The sequence below is a fragment of the Chanodichthys erythropterus genome, chromosome 16 (genome assembly GCF_024489055.1).
Source record: "Chanodichthys erythropterus isolate Z2021 chromosome 16, ASM2448905v1, whole genome shotgun sequence".
In the NCBI taxonomy this organism is placed as follows: Eukaryota; Metazoa; Chordata; class Actinopteri; order Cypriniformes; family Xenocyprididae; genus Chanodichthys; species Chanodichthys erythropterus.
Genome location: NC_090236.1, coordinates 38,415,374 through 38,435,109, shown reverse-complemented (window position 1 = coordinate 38,435,109; position 19,736 = coordinate 38,415,374). Strand labels below are relative to the sequence as shown.

Sequence of the window (19,736 nt, the reverse complement as noted above, 5' to 3'; positions counted from 1 at the left end):
TGTGTGTGTGTGTGTGTGTGTGTGTGTGTGTGTGTGTGTGTGTACTGTTCCTTTAAGCCATGTTTTGCAGTGTTGTGCAGAGCTGTGCTGTCACTCTCTGACCTGTGCTGTGTCATGCTGTTTGATGGCATCTTTAATAGTGTTGTTCTGTACTGCAGAGGATGGCTCTCTGACACAACTATTCTCTTTTATCATGGCCTTTCATGTGCTCATCGACTCGTCTCACTGCAGTCATCACCACCAGCAGGCCTGTCTATTATCCACAGACACGCGACCACTGCCACAACACTACAAGAACACTCCCTGCTGAAAATAACAGCTTCAGCACAAGTTGCTCTACTATCTTCTCTGTAGCTCAAACAGTACATGGCACTTGCAAAACCAAGGTCATGAACTGATAAAATGCATGCCTTAAATGTAATGTAAGCTGCTTTGGATAAAATCTGCTGCCAAATGCATAAATGTAAATGAGCTCGTTTAAGATGGTCTAGCTGATGGTGTTCGGCTGGTTTCGGCAGTTACAAGTGCCCAAAACCTCTCTGAAACTGAAACTTGTAGACCAAACCAATTCGACTAGGCTGGAAGACCAGCTAAGACCAGCAAAATATGTATATGATAATGGTTAAACTGATAATTATGATTATTAACCACAATCGTTCTCAGTTGAGAAATTTCTATTGCACTTTCACATAAGCACAAATCAAGAAAACCTCATACGCAAGGTTTATTTTACATTATTCCTGATTTATTATATTTGTCATATACATTAACACACACTTCTCTCAAAAAATAGAAGAGTGAAATGGACTGGAAATAAGTTTCTGCGGGATATGTGGGAATGAGTTAAGGGTAGATCCAGATTGAATGCAGGAATCGAGGCTCATGCAGTGCAAGACAGATGTTATCGGTAACCAACCCAACCCTGCAGACTCATTCCTTAGCTCAGGAGATAGCCTTCTGCTACTGTTCATCCTCACATCTAGCCTTGTTTTTATTAACACCACTTGCTTTTGAGATGAAAGAAAATCTCTTAAATGAACCCCTAGGATGCAAGCTACTTGCATGTATTCATTCACTGGAATATTTACTTCCATACTTAGTATTCATCCTATAATTTCATTGCAGCAAAATCAATCTAATAAAGTGAAACTGACATGTGAAGGCCAAGTATACTCTGAAATTTGTGCTCTGCATTTAACCCATCCAAGTTAGTGCACACACATTAAGAGTACACACATACTGCAAACTGTGGACACACAAACACACCCAGAGCAGTAGGCAGCCATTTGCTGTGGTGCCCGGGGAGTGATTGGGGGTTAGGTGCCTGCTCAAGGGTATTGAGACTCAAACCCGCAACCTTCGGGTTACCAGTCTGACTCTCTAATCATTAGGCCACGAATGCCCATTTATGAGCTGGTGTTGTGTCGTTTAGAGCGGTACTCACTGAACTGTGGTGGTTATGTGGAGTTTGCGCAGACCGGGAGTGGGAAACTGCCGAGAGTTGATGTAGGAAACTTTTGTCATGGCTGTGTTGATGCTCTCCAAGTCATCTGCCTCCATGACCAGCACTGACTGAGCCGGGTTGAAGTGGAACTGAGAGGGATCAAGAGAGTGTGAGAATTTTCATAATCAAGAGAGAGAAATATAACCCTTAAAGCAAAGGGGCGAACGAACAAGTCAACACATTTACATATAGATGAATAAATGATGACTGGGTATGACTGATGTCAAAGGATTCACAAATATATTCAGATAATATTATATAGATGGACAAAGAATGGAATGCCTATAATTTTTCCATTGAAAGGCTTTGCATATATGTATGCGTATGTACCTTTATGCCTTTGCCCAGACTTTCGAGTGAACTGATGTCCAGACCCTCCTTGCAAGCCTGTAGGCAGGAGATCACCTTTTGAGTTGCGATCTTTCCAGGTCTGATAGTCAAGCCTGAGAGGCTTCCCCGGAAATACTGAGTGAACCGTGGAGTGGTCACCTCTCCTCCTGTAGACAAACACACTAACAATTAGGCACACACACACACACACACACACACACACACACACACACACACACATACTCGCAGTCGCTGGCAACAGAATATAGTGTAAAAAAGCAAAAGATATCTGGAAGCTAAGTGACACTCTGTGTCAAAATGTCAAAAACACTTTATCTGGCACTATCCAGACTCCAGAGGTAGGAAAACAAGCCTGTCTACTGAAATGCCTCCATCTGCTCAGTTTTAAAAATAAGTGATTTTGTATTCTTTGCTGTTTATGGTCAATCCTGTGCATGCGATTCAGCAGTTTCTCAAAAGAACAAAATAAGCTATGATGGACCAGTTGCATGAAGTCAGTTCATTTATAAATTCTCAAAATAAATCTTTTTAACCCTTATGTTGTGTTTGGGTCAATTTGACCTGGAGAAGATTTTCTTTTTCCTGAAAATGTTAGTTAAATATTATCACATTGGACTAATATAATTGGTGTGGCGACCAGGGCGGGCGAGAGCCGTGAGGGAACGTTGCGAGGCCGGTGGCGCGAGAGTTAATGAGCTCCACCTGGGAGGCGCGCCGGCCTTGAGTCTCTCACGGAGGAGCTCCGGAAGCATAAAAGGAGGAGCGACAATCAATTAGTTTAAAAAATGAATACAAAACATGTCCTAATTGAAAGAAACAAGTTGACAAAAAGATTGAATCTTATATTTGGTGATAATAGCATAACGAGAGATTTATAAGCTATTTTTATTCCGTAGGGCCGGTCATTGAATTTGTTCCATAATTAAAGTATTTCAAAACAAACTTCCTTGATAAACATTAAAGCACACCAGTTTGATAAACAGTGCAATTTTTTTCCCCATGTTTTGTTGAGTATTGACAAAACTGTCCACAAATAATGCTTTTTTTTTTTTTTCACTCAAAAATTGAGGAGCATAAACTGAGGCCTATGATCGATCTGATCCAAAAAGAAATACAAAACTTGTCCTAATTGAAAGAAAACAAGTTGACAAAAAGATTGAATCCAATATTGGGTGATAATATAGAATAATGAGAGATTTATAAGAAATTTATTTATTTATTTATTTTGTAGGCCGGTCATTTTTGACTAGGAACACCACAACTGTGACTTTGTGCCATTTTGTATGAAATAAAAGCATTTCAAAACAAACTTTCTGGTTAAACATTAAAGCACATTAGTGTTTATGCCATATTTTGTTGAATATTGACAAAATTATCCACAAATAATGCATTTTTTCCATTCAAAACTGAGATACATAAGCTCAGATCAATGAGGCCTACGATTGATCGGATCCAAAAAGAAATACAAAACTTATCCTAATTGAAAGAAAACAAGTTGACAAAAAGATTGAATCCAATATTGGGTAATAATATAGCATAATGAGAGATTTATAAGCAATTTATTTATTTATTTATTTTGTAGGCCGGTCATTTTTGACCGGGAACACCACAAGTGTGACTTTGTGTTATTTTGTAAGAAATAAATGCATTTCAAAACAAACTTCCTGGTTAAACATTAAAGAACATTAGTGTTTATTACATATTTTGTTAAATATTGATCAAATTATCCACAAATAATGCTTTTTTTCACTCAAAACTGAGATACATAAGCTCAGATCAATGAGGCCTATGATCGATCGGATCCAAAAGGAAATACAAAACTTGTCCTAATTGACAGAAAACAAGTTGACAGAAAGACTGAATCCAATATTTGGTGATAATATAGCATAACGAGCGATTTACAAGCAATTTTAAAAGGCTGGTCATTTTTGGCCGAGAACAACAAAGATGTTACATGGTTTTCAGCACAGCACAAGGGTTCAAATATTTTCACAGTTCAAATATTTTGCAAGCTAGTACTATATTGATATTCCTCAAATACTGTATTTTTTCAGCAAGCAACTCAGTTCAAAACACTTAAATGAAGATAATTTCAGCCGTAGGTGTTGTTGGTTGTTAAACACTTCACATCATTTAAAATTGGCATGAAAAAATATTCACTCTGTTTTCTAAAGGCATGTTATTGATATTAATGTGAATGATTCATCCATGTACATTTTTCTTTTTTACTTCATAATTTTTAATGTATAAAATGTCAATCTTGACACATGCAATACATTTATTCCTCTTCACCCCTGCCTACTTTCTTACAAACAGCTGCAAGCAGATCTGCCTCCATCCAATCAACAAACGACTGGTAAAACAGGTAAATTACAGTTTGAAAATCACACCTTTATATTACAATGTTCTGCATTCAAAATCTAACTGATAATGATCACATCATGTAATATTTGCATAGTGAATTGCTACTTGTCATGCATTAATTTGCATATCAAATGGCGATCTGTCTTTTCTTTCTTTCCTGAGTGACAACATCTTTTATTTTATTTATTTATTTATTTTTTAAATAAATGACTGGTCACCCTGACCGATTTAATAGGTTCCTTGATAAAACGTGAGGGCGTTTAACATGCTGCTTTCCCTCCCGTACATCCCTTTCTGATGAGCCGGCAGATTTAGAGTCTAATAGCTCCAGATGCAGTGGATTCTGTCACTCCTAAAGATTCACAATGAGGGTCTGTGCTTCCAATGCTTAATTGCTTCTGTTTTAAATTATTTAGTTGACAGATGTTATCAATTAAATGTTATTCCACAGATGAAACACCAGAGGAACATTTGCATTCTCGTTCGTGCTCCCCCTAAAGGACAAAAGCGCTAATGAGACTGCAGTCCTCGCAGGGCATATCAGAGCTGTCACCGTCTCATCTGTATTGATCAGTGGTGGCATAACAGACAATAACAAGCAGAACACATCCTGAGCACACAGTCATGACCTTACATTTAGATAAGCACATCTGATCACAGTAATGACCTTATTTAGCATACTTTATACACACTTATAGGGCAGCATTTTTCTTTTTTCAAGGAATAGTTCATCTAAAAATTATCATGAATCATTTACTGAATTTGATTTCTTTTTAATCATACTTTTATGGTGCTTTTTATGGAAGCTTGTTTCTACCATGGAATAAAACATAAAAAAAGGTATAAATTCAACTTTTTATCTCGCAATTGCAAGTTACAGAGTCAGAATTCAGTTATAAAGTCATAATTGTTATTTATAAAGTCAGAATTGCGAGTTATAAAGTGAATTGTGAGATATAAACTCAAAGTCAATATTTTTTTCCTCGGAATTGGACTTTATAACTCATCATTGCGAGTTTATTTTGCAATTTTGACTTTATGACTCACAATTGACTTTATAACTCACAATTCTGATTTTTTATCTCACAATTCTGACTTTATAACTCACAATTCTGACTTTTTATCTCACAATTCTGACTTTATAACTCACAATTCTGACTTTATATCTCACAATTCTAACTTTATAACTCACAATTCTAACTTTATAACTCACAATTGAGTTTATATCTCAATTCTGATTTTATAACTCACAATTCTGACTTTATAACTCACAATTGACTTTATATCTCACAATTCTGACTTTATAACTCACAATTCTGACTTTATAACTCACAATTAAGTTTATAACTCACAAAACTGACTTTTTAATCTCACAATTCTGACTTTATAAATCACAATTGCATTTATAACTCACAATTCTGACTTTATAACTCACAATTCTGACTTTATAACTCGCAATTCTGACTTTATAACTCGCAATTGCATTTATAACTCACAATTCTGACTTTATAACTCGCAATTGCATTTATAACTCACAATTCTGACTTTATAACTCGCAATTGAATTTATAACTCACAATTCTGACTTTATATCTCACAATTCTGATTTTTTTATCTGACAATTCTGACTTTATATACATTATCACAATTCTGACTTTATAACTTACAATTCTGACTTTATAACTTACAACAGAATTTGTATCTATAGGATTTTGTATGCTTATATCTATATCTATCAAATAATCCTAAAAAAGACACTGTATCACAGTTTCAACACTTCATTAAGCAGCACAACCGTTTTCAATTAATTATAATAATAAAAAAATATGTTTATTGAGCTACAAATCAGCCATTTAAAATTATTTCCTAAGGATCGTGTGACTTCTGAAGTATAATGGCTACTAAAAATGAATCTTTAAAAATGAAACATTTTGAACAGTAGTGTATAAATTCACTCCTATTTCAGAGTAATAATATCTTTAGAGCATCATTTATATTAAACACATTAACGACACGATGCATCAGTCAATGTCCTAAAAAAAGCTCTAGAAAAAAGCAGATAATCCTATTTGATGTCTCATGAAGACAATGACCACCAAACCCCATTTCTACCTCGAAGAAGACAAGGATCTCAATTTGGCCTGAACAAATACCATCTTCGCTTTCCATTATGAGGTGGCTTGTCGTCACGTTGTTGATTGCGGCGAGTGAAAACGGACAGGGTGCGAGAAGCAATCTCGACCGCTAATAGCTTGAAAAGTTATCAGTTGCGGTTTAGTGGAGCTTAGACCAGCTTCATTGGGATGTAATAGCAAGTGAACTTGTCCTCCATTCAGGGTCTCTTAATCCTCACTATGGGTCTCTTCAAAAAAAAAAAAGAAAAAGAATCACAATTCAAAGCCAGAGAAGAAGAGAAAATAATCCGCAATCAGCACGGATGAAAAGAAATGTAAAATGGTGCCGAAGAGTCGGAACGTAGGGCCTCGCCACCTAAAACAATGATTTAGCCGTGACTCCATTCTCTCAGAGCCTTGTTTAATTATTTAGCTCATGAAAGTGACGTTAAGGACAGTCTCTCCATTCAAATGCGATCATTAGCTCCATTTGAAAAACCTGAAATTGACATGCCGTGTTTCTTTTTTGATGTTTTCATGCCTGAGTCTCTTTGATTAAATGAAGAATCAGGATAGCCTGGGGCCAAACACATTGCATCTCTCTTGGTATTCGAACCACCGCTGCTCACGCTGTCATATCAATAATGTTGATATCTCTTAGTCCTGCCCTCTCACTCTCAAGCCTGAGACTATCTGATCACATCTCAAAATTGGAGGATGCTGATTCATCATCTCCTGCGTCAGGGCTGTCCAAGCCACAATTATGCCACCATTTCATTTTATCGATCCTCCATTTCAAAGGCTAATATCAAAACAACAGCTCTTTCAGGGTCTCACCTTGCCAGCAGGCACCTACGGTTAGCTGTACATCAATCTCAGAAGGGTGGATGGGCCAGTCGTCGGTCACAAGGTATGGTTCGTACGTCACTCCGTCTACGAAGAGCGTCACTGAAGGAAACTCCACGTTGATGACGTAGTAATGCCACTCTTTGTCACAGATCTGGAGACGAGAAACAGAACAAGTTTAGTATGTTTGTTCATGTAGTTAAAAGGAAAAACGTATTAATAAATTGGAAGAAATTGTTGAATAAAGTTTTACTATTACTATTACTTATATTACATTACTATTACTATAAAATTAATCTCATTGCTTCATAACATTAAGGTCAAACCACTGCAGTCATGTTGACTATTTTAACAAAGTTTTTACTACTTTTCTAGACCTTGAATGTGGTGATTATTTTGCTTTCTATGAGGATTGCATGAAAAATATCTTAATTTGTGATCGGGAGATGAACGAAGGTCTTACTGGTGTGGAACGACATGAGGGTGAGTAAATTTCATTTTTGGGTGAACTAACACTTTAAAGGATTAAGGCCCCGATATACTTCAAACGAAGTTCTTTTTCATTCTTCGTTTAGGGGTAAAACAAAGTTCGAAATGCGTGACCAGCGATATACTGTAATCGAACATCTGACACCGCCCACACTGTTAAGAGCGACGTTTAGATGAATATGTAAATATGTGCCGTGCACTTTCTTCTCAGTAACAAAATAATCACAACAAAAATGAGAAAACAGCAAGCATTTATTATAGAACGCATAAGAAAAGCGTCTTATCATAACAGCATGGGAATGTTAGCGCGAGCTCTGCAAAGTAGCACTCCAGTCACGTCACGTCTTCATATAGCACTTTATTCAATGGATTGCTTAAAATCAAGCAGCTTTACAGTATCAAACATGAAAAACAGTGATAGTGCCTCATTTTTTTACAATCACAACTTCATTTTGTACTATATCCAGTGTGTTCATGTTTTCAACAAACAGATCAAATGAGTCAGAGAGAAGACTTCCACGCGAGTGAAGGCGGAGCCTCGGCGCACACCTCCTATTACGTTATCATCACTGACCAATGGTAGTATGAAGGTGTTTTGCAGCTGGAGCGAACTTTTCCTGAAAGTTCACTTTGGCAAGCCGTTTCGACTTCAAAAAATAACACAAAACAAACTTCGTTTTGGCCTGATTTTGTTCGAAATGACGTCACATCAGTTCATTCTTCGATTTCGTTTGAAGTATACCGGGGCCTTTAGTTCACTTTCAAATGAAAATTAGCCCAAGCTTTACTCAATGTCAAGCCATCCTAGGTGTATATGAAGTTATTTTAATAAATATCCTGATGCATCCGAGCTTTATAATGGCAGTGAGTGAGACCAATGAGTATGAAGCTGAAGAAAGTGTCTCCATCCACATCGATCCATCATAAACGTACTCCACACGGCTCCGGGAGGTTAATAAAGGCCTTCTGAAGCAAAGCGATGTGTTTGTGTAAGAAAAATATCCATATTTAACAAGTTATGAAGTAAAATATCTAGCTTCCGCCAGACCGCCTTCCCTATTCAACTTACAGAATAAGTCTAACTGACGTGATTCGAGTTTTCAATGTTTTCTTCGTACATTGATTACGGAAGACGGTCTGGCGGAAGCTAGATATTTTACTTCATAACTTGTTAAATATGGATTTTTAAACACAAATGCATTGCTTCACTTCAGAAGGCCTTTATTAACCCCCCAGAGCCGTGTGGAGTACGTTTATGATGGATGGATGTGGATGGAGACTCATACTCTAGATCCCATTCACTGCCGTTATAAAGCTTGGATGCGTCTGGATATTTATTAAAATAACTCAGATTGTGTTCATCAGAAAGAAGAAATTCATATACACCTAGAATGAATTGAGGATGAGTAAAGCTTGCGCAAATTTTCATTTGAAAGTGAACTAATCCTATAAGACAGTGGTTCCCAGACTTTTTTCCAGAAGACAAACATTTCATTTACTGACAAGGATTACAAAATCAGTTAAGTTCTTAATAAATGAAACTAAAGCAGAAACATTAAAACAGCAAATCTCTTAATAATGTCACTGATTAAACCCACTGCCTATCACACGCTACCTTTGCGAGCATGACTGTTGCAGGTTTTCAGCTTGTGAATAGCACACAGCCACTGGAAAAAAACTGTTAACAAGCTTCTAGGGATTTGATTTTAGTTGTCGTGTGTTGAAATAAATATATAAAAACAGCGTGTCTGTGTCTGTCCACTGAATGTGACCCACAATCTCCTCTTCCTATCCGTGGCCATGAGAAAGTAAGTATTTACAATGACAACAATCAAACTGCAGTGTTTCCAACAAAGAAAATGGCTTCTTTCAGCTTGTTAAACACATTATTTGTAGCACAAAGGTCATATACACATCCATATAGGGCATATTTACATAGAAAAACAATGGAAAAGGAGCGTATTGGAATGGTGAATGTCCCCTTATTTGTTCATTAATGACGTCATCATCAACTAATCGACGTCGTCTCGAGTTTAATCGCATAAATGTCCAATTTAAAAACCTGAAGTCGTTCAACCACTAGTCAGTAGGTGGCGCTTAAGCCAGGGACACACTTAACGACTAGCGACTGAGCTCAACATGCAAAGTTTCCTTCGACTGAAGCAGATTTACATACTTACACACTGAATCTGAACACCGACTGTAATCGCCAACTGAACGCAACTGGCTCTGACTAAACGCGTTTGAGCGTGATCAGTCATAAGTATCAATTTAAATTCATAATCAGCCTTTACAATTGTTAAGTGTGTTCCAGGCTTTATGGAATAGCAGAAATAGAACGGTTTCCCCGGTAACCTCTGCAAACAAAGCAGTGCTGCATATTATAAACACTGCACTCATGGAGGGAAGATGAAAAGTAAATGCCATCAAAACCTTTCTCAAGACAGTCAGTTCCCTTCAGAAATACATTCATAGAATTCATTCATACCATTAATTCATATAATTTCCCTCAGCACTCGTTTGTAAAGCCTGTCACTTTTTTCATTCTGCCATTTTTTCAAACAAAATGAAACATCGCTGCATGTGTCTGCATGAGACTTTCTTACTTTAATACTGGATAGTATTTACAGTGAGTTTTTCTAATCAGATACAGTTTTAATGATGATTATAGGGTAATATTAAACTTTAATATTGGCTGTCAGAAATTGCATTGTGGTTTAACCCTCAAACTACAGTGAGCTTAGTGACCCCTGGTAAATCTTCAGCGACACCCAGGACTTAAGATAATCAACATGACTCATGAGGTTTTCAATTCACGTTTACATGTCTTAATGAATCAGAAATTTAACTTAATTTGCCTTCATTAGCTATACTATTCATCATTTGTCATATGTCCTATTAAATTAATTGGGTATAATAATGAGCAGACGCTAATTATAGGAGCAAAGTTTTTAGTACGAGAAACATCAAATCACTTTACATATCAATGCAAACCAATCAGAGCAATTTAACGTTCCACTACAAGTCATTATTTATTTTTTCTAGCATTTACACATAGTTAATATATTTAGTCATGGACTATTGAAATGTCTTCTTTTGCATTAGCCCACATTAAGATGCCATGTTAAAAACTAATACACTTTCTTAAGACATTTTATTCCATTTTGTTGTGCAAGAATAAGGCCTGTGCACATGTGAGCAGCCTCTAAGAAATAAAAATGAGTGACACTTCGGAAAATCACTGAAATCTTAATTTCATTAAGATTAACTCTGCCACCTGTTCATGTTTACAGGCAAATGAATGGTGATTATCAGAGCACCCATAATGTCATAATGATAATTTGCTAGTATCGTGCAGTAAACTTGATTATGCAAACTCCACACGCTGTCATGGAGAGCGCCATATGGATCTGAAGAAGCCTGGGTGTTGCTGAGCTACTGCAGAGGGAGTTAATGGAGAGATGAGCCCAGGTCTCCAGAGAGAAGCTCTCTCCCTCTCTCTCCGTCTAACCACTGCCTCTGGGGACGGATCTCACTCCACACCTCTATTCCTCTCCCTCTCTTATCTCTCCTTTTCTAGAATAGATATTCTCTTTATCTCCATCTCACTGGACTCTTCAATAAGATTTCTTTTTCTTCTTTCTTTCTTCAGCAATCAGCCTAACCTTTTTTCTGCCCTTTCTAATGTCACAAACACAACTGATACACGCACATACTCAACAAAACGTGTCATTCAGTGCAATATTTTCTCGTTTGGGCACTTGTGTTGAAATCCTGGATCAAAAGAGGCATTCTTTGGTATTGTAAACTAAAACTGTCAATTAAATGACATTTCCTGGTGATCACTGGCTATCATTGTCTGTTACCTTAAAAAACAGCTTAAAATGTAAGTAAAAATTAATATAATATAATAAATTAATATAATATAATATAATATAATATAATATAATATAATATAATATAATATAATATAATATAATATAATATAATTAATATAATATAATATAATATAATATAATATAATATAATATAATATAATATAATATAATATAAACAATATAATATCAAACCCTTGTTTTATGCATTTTACATTGCAAATTTTTTAACTAAAGATTTAGGTTGTAATTGGGATGTAATAGCTGTATTCTAAAAAGAGATCAGAAATTATAATTATGTGCAGCAAACCCACTAAAGAAGAAGAAGAAGAAGAAAAAAAAAGACTTGAAAAAGTCTCCAGAAATAAAATTTCAAAAATAAGCTCATGCAATTTAGAAAGCCAAAGCAATGTCCAGTGTCAGTGAGGCATGAAAACAGCAGCATTAGCGCTGGTTAATTAAACAGCTCATGCAACGTCTCTTTAAAACTGGGCTTCTGTTCAGAGTATAAAAATGAATAGCTGGTAGTGTGCAAACATGAGGACAACACTTGAAGCTTGTTAATTGCAATGTAAACTTGTGCAAAAAGAAATGAGCATAATATGAAGACTGCAGATACTGTATGCAAAACTGTTCATCAGAAGTGGCATTTCCACATCTATTAACCAGTTAATAGTGAATTTCCTTTCTGCATTTATATACCTGTCTAAACTAAACTAAGGATGTGCAAAACTACATATCAGATGCGTGTTCCTTGGGGGCCATTTACAAAATTCTACCATTCAAATAAATAAAATAAATAAAAACAAAAAACTAGATGAAGCAAAGCAGAATGGACCAGAACACAGGGGTCTCAAGACACATTTTTACAAGTCAAACTGATGTTAAAAACACAGGAAAAAACTGTTCATATAAGTGCTGAGGAAGTCTCTGGAGCTGAAATACAGATATGGTAATGGTCGTTTTGTTTCCGACACATGCTGTAAGCGTTAGACCAATCACAACAGACCACAAACAGACCATCTGACCAATCAGAGCAAAGGAAGTTCTCGGAAAGGAATGGTTGAGCCATTATCGGGAAAATTAAAGTGTTTTTGACCTTGAATGCATATAAAGCTATTGTGAGTGCCCTCCGAAACAAAATTAGGACCTTTAAAAAAAAAGCGTAATAGAGGTCATTTAACTTCAAATTTAATTAATAACCCATTCCAGTTTGGAGTCAACTGTAGAAAAACAAAATAAAAGCATGGCAACAGTGTTTTTTACAGTCTCCGCATGTGAAAATTCATTGCAGTCATTCGGAGAATGTGATTTCACCAAGTACAACATGTTCCTGGATCAACATCTTTGTTAATCCTGGAACAACAGTTCAATCAACCAATCAGATTTGAGGGACAAGTTTACAGTTTATGTCAAGTTTAGGCTTGCAACCAGGGTTAGGTGCTTCTACATCAATGTTATTCACCTATCTTTCCCCTCTGATTTTAGGAATAAGTTATAGGTAGAATTAGGTTTTGGTTTTAGTCTCTGACATGAGTTTTAAAGCACTGTTGTAAAAAAAAGAGAAAGAAATCTAAAACTAATTAACATCACAACATTTTCAGTTGTTGACCAGCTCGTCGACCACTTGACCCATCTCTATTGGAAACGGACTGAACATGCTTCCGACTGCCATTTACAAGTGTTGATGACATGTCAACCTCAGTCTCGTCCTCATCACAAACAGAACAGGCGCTCTGTGTGAGAGAGTGTGCATGCTTTGCTGCTAATGAAACACACATGAAGCATTAATCTTGGCCTGACAGGAGATGATTTTGGCTGTTTCAGCACACAAAGGCACACGCCGCCAAGGATTAAAACATGCTTACATTTGGCCTCCTCCTCCGCCCCCATCCCTTGCTCACTCTCTCTTCTCGCTTTTTTATTCATTTATTTTTTTTTTGCTGCAAATATTTTAATCTGTTCCCCTGTCAACAAACTGCATTCACGACCTTCAGAGCAAACAAATAAATGAGAGTGTGACAATAAGCGAGAGCTGGAACACAAATCACACCTAGAACTATACGTCTCTTTCTACATGCACAGGTTTCATTGTGTCATGTTGGCTGCAGGAGAGAAATGCCTCACAGGCTACAGGCCTGTTCCTCATTCAACATTAATGCATTGTGTTTGCAGGCTTGTGCTGTTGCCTCAGATAAGGTTTGCAATACACTGAGACGCTGGTCTCTAACTAGTAATATATATATATATATATATATATATATATATATATATATATATATATATATATATATATATATATATATATATATATATATATATATATATATATAATGAAGGTTACTAAGATAAAGTGATAAATATTCAGCAGGTCATTTGATCTCAACATTTCATCCCCAATGAGGCAACCAGCTACATGCAAAAAAAAAAAAAAATACAAAAAAAATAAATAAATAAAAAATAGTATGCAAGCATTTTATTATTTTACATGGAGCTAGTCGAGTCTTCGTCTCATTTTAAACATATTTTTTAAAAATGACTAATAAGTCTCCATGTGGAAATTTTAATATATTAAAATGTATGTAAATTTTTTTTTAATAAAATAAATAATATTTTAATTTTTTGTATCCTTACAAAAATCAAAGTTAAAAAAGATTCCATGTCTTGAGGCTAATCTATGATGTTAATGTATTCCTAAATGTCAACAAAAGGCAGTTTTATCATTCATAATATAACATATATTATATTCATTTTATATATATATATATATATATATATATATATATATATATATATTAATGAATCACCCAGCACACATGGACGTATTTCCCAATATTTTTTCAATAAAATGCTCTAAATGGGAAATTTCCATCCCCTGATACCAAACCGCAAAACAAATTATGGCCCTTCGATATGTCACATCCTGATTTCTTATTTCTATAGGTCAGCACGTCAACACTGGGAAACTGCATTCATTTCAGGAAAAAATAAATATCAAGACATCTTGTATGTTGTCAAAAGGATGTAATATATTACGTATTATCTCACCTTTGTTATTTCACCCATGTCTACCTCTAAGTAACAGTCTCACAGCATATAATAACGCTCTCTCTGGAATGCCGCCATGGCTTTCTTCACAGGGAGAGAGGCGGATGAGAAATTTGGATAGAATAAATGGCTACCGCAGAAAACTTTTCAGAGGTGGCATTTAATCAAGGAGTCCAGGGACTCTAACTGCGAGCCGACTTTGGGAGGTGCAATTCAAGGTTTCATTATTTCCTTGATTGAACAGCAGATTAGGCTAATTTTAGGTACTGCTTTATCTGTTCCATCATCTGTTCCCTCAAATGGCCTTGTGGGAGGGATGATTTGTTCTATATACAGAACGGCAGAAATAAAACTGAAGAAGTCCTTTTTCTCTCCTCTCTTTTTTTTTTGGAGGTGTAGATATACATCTCATAATCGATTACTAGTAAGAAACGTTTGCAAATCGGTGGACAGAGATGGGTGGGGAAAGATCTTCAGATAGCAGTACTGCTGTTCCCATCGCCCTCATGCAAGTCAGCAAAGGGCATTCTGGCAAATTGATTAGGGAAGTTTGCTGCTGTGCTGACTAGCACATGCTTGGCTCTGTTATCTACACACCTGCCTCCTCATCACCGGGAACCAGGAACGCTACTATTGGAACCATAAGGAGATCTTGGAGACACCTGTGCTCTCTCTTTCACAGCCGTCATTCGCCACAACAGATGGAGCTCAGCCAGACGCTCATACCTGACTGGGACATCCCTATAGAATTAAATTAGATGCTGCACCTCTAACTGAGAAAGTCAATGAAAGAGACCCTTTTAACCACCACTTTCGAATGAAGGTCTAGCCTCGGTGGCCTATACGCTGTGACAAGGGGAAGACAAACACTGCAATTTGCTGATTGCAACCGTACAAATGACAGTTCTTTGGCCGAGATGATCCGGGCGAGATGGGTGACTGATCTAGCAGAGCAGGTTTAAGATATGCAGTGGGCCGTGATATTGGCTGTGCTGTGTAAGTGGCTCCTGATGTATGTGGGCGGAGGCTGTGACTGTGGCTTTCCTCAGGGCAGAGACAAACGATCAGTCGTAGCTGGGAGAGAGACATTTAGTAGGGGTAAGTGGACAATGTTTTGTGTTGGATTTGTTTTAACTGATTTTATTCTTTTAAAGGGGATCTATTATGCTCTTTTTACAAGATGTAAAATAAGTCTCCTATGTCCCTGGATTGTGCGTGTGAAGTTTTAGCTCAAAATACCCTACAGACATTTTTTACAGCATTAAAATTGACACTTTTTGGGTGTAGCAAAAACACATCGTTTTTGAGTGTGCCCCTTTAAATGCAAATTAACTGGCAACCCTGGTCCCCTTTAAAGAAGAGGGCGGAGCTTCAAGAGCTCATGCTCCGGCATACCGATGTGGTGTAGGAACACTGGCAACAACAAAACAGGACAATCTCACGCACTAAAAGTGTCAGAAAATGTCATTAGTGGTGTTCGAACCGGAGTCTTTGAAAAGGCCATCATTTGTGAAGCAGTCCGGCGCATAATGATTGGCACAAATGTATAAGTCTTTACTGATTTTCTTCAGGACATTTCCTTTGAACATTAAATTTAACCACAATGTCCTCAGTGACTCAGATGACGAGAGTCTATGGAGACTCTTATGTTCATTGGTACATCCCAAAACACAACACTTCTAAAGCCTCTTTGGTGCAGATATTGTACAACTCCAGCTGCTACAGTGAGGATACAGAAATGACTGACTCTGTTCTTCTCACTCAGGGCTGTGTCTATGATATTAGGGCAAATCGTCACCGGCTGTGGGCGGGGCTTCTTCAAACGAGGTGATTCAGATTGCCCCCCTTGCCTTTGAAGAAACTGCTTTTGATAATTTAAATAAAACGTGAGTGGATTTTTACTATTATAGACTAGTTGTTCTGACTTGTTGCAGACACACATCGATGTTCAAACACCTTATAAAAGTGAATTTTGCATAATCGGTCCCATTTAGCATTATATTGTTGTTAGGAGACAACTTTGAAAGGTATTCATAATTTAAAATAGTTAAAATAATCTTTTACAGATGTTTGCTACACTAAAAGCCATTAACAAACACAAAATTAGTGCTATTTTAGGGGCAACATCTAAAATGTGTCTAAACATTACTGGCACAATAACAAGAATCTCAATTATGGTGACAAACTCACCAATAGATTGCACTAAAATTTACACACTTTTACAATATACAATATACAATACAATATATATATATTTTTCTGAACCAGTTCATTGAAATGAAAATACATAAATAAACAGATGTACTGTAACACTATATCATGTTATACATACATGCTATTAGCTTGTTACTGGAGAAGCTGCTGTTTTCAAAACAGTCGATTACTGTAACAGCGCAGTCAGATTTACCGTTCCACTGTCAATTATTGGGGGGAAATCTTATCATTTCAATAGGAATCCAAGTGAACAGGAACTTGGCGTGAGTGCTAAACATTTCCCCATGCAGAATCTTCTGAGATTTTAATTTTTGCCACATAACCACAACAAGAGACATCTTCCCCTGTCAGAATCAAACCTCAAATGAGATATAAACCCAAGTCAAATCAAACAAATGAGATATAAACCCAAGGCACAATGAAGAGTGACAACTCCATTTCCCTTCCTCTCCAGTGCCACTAAAAATACACACTACCTTTTTGTGAGAGGAAATAAAGACATGTGCAGATAGATACAAAAAGAGTATGAGGACAATAGCAAATTACCTCACTTCTCACATGTACTAGTGTACTATTGAGAATATAATATATAATATTCATTAATAATAATAATATAAGAATGACCTTGGATAAAGCAAAAAGTATATCAATTAAATTACTTGGGTTAATATTATAACTTGTAACATACTGTTAAACTGTAAAACGTTTAATTTAAAAAAAAAAAAGGTTTAATTTAAATGATTAAGAATTGAACCATAAATTATCTGCAGACATAAGCCAGTTAAATGTAATATAATTGCAAAACAACTCAAGTATCTTGGTTATATCTGTGATAAAAATGTGTTCAGTTTTGTTGCAATGTTGGACATAGCACATCCCTGAGCTGAAACTGAAAAAGGAAATATTCCACTTGAAACTGGCTGTTTTATTATCTGTGCTTACAGAAAAAAAATCTCAATATACTATTTTACTAAAAAATAAAAAATAAAATACATAACTCGCTCATTAATGGCATTAACTCTACTATTTCAGAGTTTTCAGCAGGTACGTCCTTTTTTGAGACTCTGTGACTTCCTTGGTATTCATCGGTTCATTTGAAGCAAGATTGCAATAGTACACTTAAACCTTGTTTATCAAGTCAATTTAGTTCATGCAGGGGTCACAATTCAACAATGAAAACAGCCTAGCACCACAAACACAGACCTAATGAGGCAAATTATCACAAAAAACACGTCACTCACGGAAAATATACAGACCAGTGTGGCGCCATTAGATTACGATTAAGACGCAAAAGTGTTGTGACTGAAATCTGACACATCTTGCTGTGTGTAGCGGTGGATGTGTTTTGCGGGTGTGGTTTGTTCAGCGGCAGGCGTGCTAACAGAGGTGGCGATTGGCCTGCGGTACTCTGGAAGGTGACTATAAATTACAGGCTGACAGAGTGAGTAATTAGAGCAGGAATTAGACCGTGCCCTCCGGGGACAAAAGTCAACTAAAGAGTGACCTCTCCCAAGCTTCCCAATTTGGAGCCTACGCTGTGAAAATTAATCTATCTACAGCCCAGAGCAGCAGCAAATTGTTTTTACAGTAAGAGATATGTGGAAATTGGACGGTGGTAATGAGGGTTCACACACAAGTACAAGCATGCACACACAAACACAAGCATGCAGGATAAAAAACCCTAAATACCCCTTACAAGAGAGTACTGTGGTGTTAGCATGGTACAGTGATACCACAGAATCATTATACCATGGTACTTTGATATACATTCAAAAACCACATGGTATTACTATTAAAGGGTTAGTTCACTCAAAAATGAAATTTCTATCACTAAAGGATTAGTTCACTTTCAAATGAAAATTTCCTGATAATTTACTCACCCCCATGTCATCCAAGATGTTCATGTCTTTCTTTATATATATGAGAAAAAATATATATATGAAACTAATTTTGACCTAATTTTTGACCTTCAACCGTTTGGTGTATATATATATATATATATATATATATATATATATATATATATATATATATTTTTTTTTTTTTCTTTTCTTATAGTGGACTTCAATGAATACCAAACGGTTGAAGGTCAAAATTAGTTTTAGTGCAGATTCAAAGCATTCTACGTGATCCCAGATGAGAAATAAGGGTCTTATATAGATAAACCGTCACTCATTTTCTAAAAAATAAATAAATAAATAAATACATTTTAACCATAAATGCTCATTTTTAACTAAATAAAATTGTCATATACAATATGCTAGTGCAAGTATATAACAATTAGTTCAAACTTTGACCTGTGGAGGGCAGTAATACACTTAGAAGTGTCTACACTGCTGGAATTCTAATAGAGAAGAAGAAGAAGAAGAAGAGCGCTAGTTCAAGTCGAGCATTTATGGTTAAAATGTGTATTATTATTTTTTATTTTTTTTTTGAAAATGAGCGATGGTTTCCCTAGATAAGACCCTTATTTCTCGTCTGGTATCGTTTAAAGCCCTTTGAAGCTGCACTGAAACTGTAATTTTGACCTTCAACTGTTTGGAGTCCAGTGAAGTCCACTATATGGAGAAAAATCTGGAATGTTTTCATCAAAAACTTCATTTCTTTTCGACTGAAGAAAGAAAGACATGAACATCTTGGATGACATGGGGGTGAGTAAATTATCAGGAAATTGTTTTAATTGGAAAGTGAACTAATCCTTTAATTACTCAGCCTCATGTCGTTCCACATCCTTAAGACCTTTGTTCATCTTCAGAGCACAAATTAAGATATTTTTGAGGAAACCCGATGGCTCAGTGAGGCCTGCATAGCCAGCAAGATAATTAACACTTCGAAGCTTCATGAAGCAGTGTTTTCAAATCACCCATAACTAGATATTGTTGAACAAAGTCATTGTTTTTTGGCGCACAAAAAGTATTCTCGTCATTTCATA

At 36.2% G+C, this 19,736-nt stretch overlaps 1 protein-coding gene across 1 annotated transcript in view; it reads right to left on the bottom strand.

Moving 5' to 3' along the window:
- Positions 1-19,736, bottom strand: part of clstn2a (calsyntenin 2a) — a 269,756-nt gene that overhangs the window by 14,169 nt on the left and 235,851 nt on the right. Inside the window, exons 9-11 of the mRNA XM_067363156.1 lie at positions 7,170-7,332; positions 1,835-2,001; positions 1,445-1,593 (exon numbers count right to left, since the gene is read on the bottom strand). Coding sequence (XP_067219257.1) covers positions 1,445-1,593; positions 1,835-2,001; positions 7,170-7,332 — 479 coding nt within the window. The remainder of the gene's footprint in view (positions 1-1,444; positions 1,594-1,834; positions 2,002-7,169; positions 7,333-19,736) is intronic.